The sequence below is a fragment of the Cicer arietinum genome, chromosome 3 (assembly GCF_000331145.2).
Source record: "Cicer arietinum cultivar CDC Frontier isolate Library 1 chromosome 3, Cicar.CDCFrontier_v2.0, whole genome shotgun sequence".
NCBI lineage: Eukaryota > Viridiplantae > Streptophyta > Magnoliopsida > Fabales > Fabaceae > Cicer > Cicer arietinum.
Genome location: NC_021162.2, coordinates 1,598,311 through 1,603,709, shown reverse-complemented (window position 1 = coordinate 1,603,709; position 5,399 = coordinate 1,598,311). Strand labels below are relative to the sequence as shown.

General features: G+C 37.8%; 1 protein-coding gene across 1 annotated transcript; it reads left to right on the top strand.

Moving 5' to 3' along the window:
* The first annotated feature begins 2,291 nt into the window (after positions 1-2,291).
* Positions 2,292-3,410, top strand: LOC105851535 (uncharacterized). Its single transcript, XM_012712545.1, has one exon. The coding sequence runs from the start codon at positions 2,292-2,294 to the stop codon at positions 3,408-3,410; it is 1,119 nt and encodes a 372-aa protein (XP_012567999.1).
* Positions 3,411-5,399: the final 1,989 nt, after the last annotated feature.

The following is a 5,399-nucleotide window of genomic DNA, read 5'->3' as shown; positions in this document are numbered from 1 at the left end:
GTGTGTTCACTGTTGGAGTTGTGTCAATGTGTAATCACAGTACTGTCAGGAAGGAACGGTGCTTCATAGCAGTTACTTTTTTTTTTATTTTTTTTTTATCTACTTTCACAATTTAATAATAATATAATTATAACCGCCACCTTTTATTAATTTATTAATAATAATAAATTTATTTTCTTTATTAATTTATAGCCGTTAACTTTTTTTTAATTTATTAATAATAATAAAAATAATATATAGCTGTTAACTTCTTTTTAAATTAATTTTTTATTTTAAATTAATTTTTTATTTTAATTTTAAATTAAAAAATGTATAATAATATTAATTGGAATATTTAAATTAATATTTTAAGTTATAGTAAAATTGAATATAAATAAAATATTAATGTATAAATTAAAGTTATGGGATATAATATGGTTTTTTAAAAGTTAAACAGTAAAAAAGAAATGAGTTGATTTAGAGTGATGTGGCATAGTAGAACCTATTTAAATGGATCATGAGTTCACCGTTGGAGCAAAAAAGGAATGAGTTGCTTCAAGATGATGTGACACAGTAGACCTCATTTAATGAACCCATATTGAATTCACCGTTGGGGATGCTCTAACGTTCCCCACTGCTAGTCTAATGTTCCCCACTCCTGCCTTAATGTTCCCCACTTTTGGCTTAACGTTCCCCACCGCTAGTATAGTGTTCCCCACTCCTGCCTTAACGTTCCCAAGGCTTAACGTTACTCATAAAAAAAGGAAAACAAAACAAAAGTGACGTCTTCCATTAAAAAAAAACGTTGTGCGATATAGCGAAAATAGTTTAAGATAGAAAAGGAAGAAATTCAAGAAGGAGTTGGTAATTCATCTCATCAAGTGTAGTGCAATTGGAGCAAAAAGACCGTTGCGTGAGAATTTAATCACGACACTCATATCGGTAAGGGCATCACTCCAATTATATATTTATACGTATGATTGGATTTATTTTGGAATGTATGATTGCATTTATTTTGGAATGTGTGATTGTAATTATTTTAGAATTGTGAGATTGAATATATACTATGTTGAATTGCTTTTATCAAAATTTGGAAAATAAATATGGTGTGACATGTTATAATTATGGTTATGTTGAACATATTCAAAGTATGAAAAATAAAATATTATGTGATATGTTGTTATAATGGTTGTATTGAACATATTCAAGGTGTGAATGATAAATGTTATATGTGAAATGCCATTAATAAGTTAGCATCACATTATATTAATGATTTATTAAAGTGTCCGCATTCATGCATTCATATTCATGCATTCATTCATAGTCGTGTGGTGGTGCGTCCATAATTTGTTGGAGCCCACATATCTTTGCGGGGATTTAGAGTTAGTGGTGATCAACTTTAGGAAATTTATTTATGTTGAACTCTAGTCTATACCAATTCTCATTTTATTACTACATTTCTGAACCTTACAATTTGAGTATTACGTATCTAATTGAGATACTGATGGATTTTAATTTAACAATGGATTATTTGTTTGTTTGTTTGAAATTACATAGGAAATTATATATTTTTTTTGAAATAAAAAAAAATAAAAATAAAAAATAGGATGTTACAATTTGGTATCAGAGCAGTTCGATCTTGATTGAACTGTGAGTTAGGTGTAAGCTGATCAATGTTGAATAATAGTGTAGTTGTAGTATACCTCCTTGTGACTTTTGCCATTCGTTGGTGTGGATATGGTAGTTAGCGTTATCCTTACTCATGATTCTTCTAGACGACATCTTTAATGATTTTAAGGCAAATGCTTGACACTAACTGGATTGAGCGTCGCAGGAACGATGCCTCCAAGACGTACTCCTAGTGCTAGTGGGACTAATGAAGTGGGAATGGCTGAGATGGCTTAAGCTATGGTACAAATGGCTACGGCCATCGCTGCTCAGAATCAACGTGAAATGTGAAAGGAGGAAATAGAAGAAAGGGCGGCCGAATCTAGAGGTTTAACAGACTTCCGCAGGCATGACCCTCCCAAATTTCATGGAGATGTGGATCCTGAAAAGGCTGACAAGTGGTTACGGGAAGTGGAAAAGATCTTTGAAGTGATTTGATGCCCACCTGAAGTTAAAGTGAATTATGCCACTTATCTGCTACTTAGTGATGCTGAATATTGGTGGAGGAGCACCAAATTGATGATGGAAGCTGCTCAAGAAGAGATTAACTGAGAGTCTTTTCAGATGAAGTTTTTGGACAAATATTTTCCTGTAAGTGCTAGAACAAAATTGGGAGATGACTTTCTGAAGATCCGCCAGGTAGCATGACTGTGGGAGAATATGCGGCAAAGTTTGAATCCTTATCGCGATACTTCAAGTTTTTTCGTCAGACCATTGATGAAGACTTTATGTGTCACCGTTTCCAAGATGGATTGAAGTATGAAATTCAAGATTCGGTACTACCTCTGGGAATCACGCGATTCCAACCCCTAGTGGAAAAGTGTAGAGAGGTAGAGGCTGTGAAGAACCGCAGGCTGAATCGTGGGGGTGCTAGTAACCACGGGGGACCAACACGACCGAGTAATCAGAACCAGGGTCATAATAGACCAGATCAAAACCCATATCATCGTCCCCAAGGGTCAGATAAGGGACCATATCATCCAATGACCTCCATTTCAGATGATAGACAAAGGACTTCAGAATCAAAGCCATACTGTTATCGTTGTGGAGACCCAAGACACCTTGCGAATAGGTGCACTCTCAACGACAGTGTATGTTTTAAATGCCAGAAGCCCAGACATCTAGCCAGGGATTGCAAAGAACCAAAGGCAGAAGCCTCACTGAATGCAACTGAAGTCACACGCCCAACAGCTCAAGGACGAGTTTACAATATAAATGGTCAAGGGACGTCTCGTCTCAATGAATCCTTCCAAGGGGAGTGTGAAATCTCAGGTAATATTCTAAGCGTCCTTTTTGACTCTGGTGCAACACATTCATTTATCTCTATGGACTGTGTGAAGCTATTGGAATTGCATATCACAACCTTATTGTTTGATTTGTCTGTTACCACTGTTGCTGATAATGCTTTAATTGCAAATACGACATGTATGCATTGTCCTATAGTTGTGTTGAGTAGGAAATTTAATGTGAATCTCATTTGTCTACCTCTTAAGAACCTCGACGTTATCCTTGGTATGGATTGGTTGTCACACCATTATATTTTGTTATATTGTGGTCGTAAGACTGTAATTTTTCCCGACCCAGAGCTTTCTAAATTCTTAGCTGCGCACGAAATCAAGGTTGCTCTTAAGGAAGGTGATTTGGAGATTTTGTCCCTGGCTAGTACGGGAGTTACTCGTGATGTCAAGATAAAGGATAGACTAGTGGTTAGGGATTTCTCTAACGTGTTTCCGATTGATGTACCAGGACTACCGCCAGCGTGAGAGACTGAGTTTTCTATTGACTTACATCCAGGTACTGGACCCATCTCAATTGCACCCTATCGGATGTCGCTTTCCGAACTAACTGAACTTAAAGAACAATTGGAAGAATTAATGTCAAAACAATTTATTCGACCTAGTGTTTCACCGTGGGGAGCTCTTGTCTTGTTAGTAAAGAAAAAGGACGGACGTTCACGACTTTGTGTAGATTACAGGCAACTCAACAAGGCCACTATCAAGAACCGATATCCATTGTCGCGCATCGATGACCTTATGGATCAACTCCGAGGGGCTGTAGTGTTCTCCAAGATAGATTTGAAATCTGGGTATCACCAAATACGAATTAAGGCAGAAGACATTCCCAAGACTGCATTTCGGACTCGTTACGGACATTATGAGTATCTTGTAATGCCATCCGGAGTGACTAATGCACCCGCAATATTTATGGACTACATGAATCGTATCTTCCATCTATTTTTGGATAAATTCGTAGTGGTATTTATAGATGACATTCTCATTTATTCTAAAAGTCGAGAGGAGCATGAGGAGCAATTACGACAAGTTCTATCAGTGTTGCGAGAGAAACAATTGTATGCCAACCAAGCGAAGTGTGAATTTTGGTTGGAGGAAGTTAATTTTCTAGGACATGTGATCTCGAATGAAGGAATTGCTGTCGACCCAGGCAAGGTAAAGGCCGTTGTAGATTCGAAGTGGCCAAGGACTGTTACAGACATTAAAAGCTTTCTTGGATTAGCCGGCTATTACCGAAGATTTATTGAAGGTTTTGGTAAGATTTTATCTCCACTGACCCAACTTACAAGAAAGGATCAACCATTTGGGTGGACAGAAGAGTGTGAGGTGAGTTTTAAACTATTAAAGGAACGTTTGACGACCTCTCCGGTACTAACTTTGCCACAACCAGATGAACCCTACGAAGTTTATTGTGATGCCTCTCATCAAGGAATGGGAAGTGTCCTCATGCAAAATAAGAAGGCAGTAGCCTATGCGTCACGACAACTAAAAATACATCAAAGGAACTATCCCACACATGATTTGGAACTGGCTGCAATAATGTTTTCCCTAAAAATTTGGAGACACCACTTATATGGAAGTACATTTACAATTTTTAGTGACCATAAAAGCTTGCAATACCTGTTCGATCAAAAAGAGCTCAATATGAGGCAAATAAGGTGAACGGAAACCTTGAAGGATTACGACTTTAGATTGCAATACCACCCGGGAAATGCCAACGTAGTTGCAGATGCCTTAAGTAGACAAAATATACTTGTATCATCCTTGATGGTAAAAGAACAAGAATTACTAGAGAAGTTTCGTGATCTTAACTTTAATGGAGTTCGCACCAGGAGAATTAAAATTTAGCATGATAACCATCTCTAATGGGATAATTGAGGACATTCAGAAACATCAATTCGACGACGAACTACTTCAACAGAAGAGACACTTGATTGTGCAAGGGAAGACACCAGAATTCAAAGTGGGGCCAGACAATATTATGCACTGCAACGGGCGCATTTGCATCCCGACAGTGGACAGGATAAAAGAGATTATTCTTGAGGAGGCACACAAGAGTAAACTGAGTTTTCATCCAGGGGTGACCAAGATGTACCAAGATTTGAAGCAAAACTATTGGTGGCCTGGAATGAAGAAACGGGTGGTCGAGTTTGTGACAGCTTGCCTGACATGCCAGAAACATCAGAGACCCGCAGGAATGTTGCAGCCCTTAGACATGCCTAAGTGGAAGTGGGATAGTATTTTCATGGATTTCATTATAGGATTGCCCAAGACGCAGAGGAAGAATGATTCGATTTGGGTGATAATCGATCGTCTAACTAAGTAAGCTCATTTCCTACTTGTGAGGACCACCCATAATGTGACTAAATTGACAGAGATCTACATCACAGAGATTGCGAGACTTCATGGAGTTCCTTCCAGTATCGTCTCAGATCGGGATCCAAAGTTTACCTCGCACTT

What these genes read in the sequence shown, in the direction of transcription:
- LOC105851535 (XM_012712545.1), top strand. Translation starts at nt 2,292, where the DNA reads ATGACTGTGGGAGAATATGCGGCAAAGTTTGAATCCTTATCGCGATAC.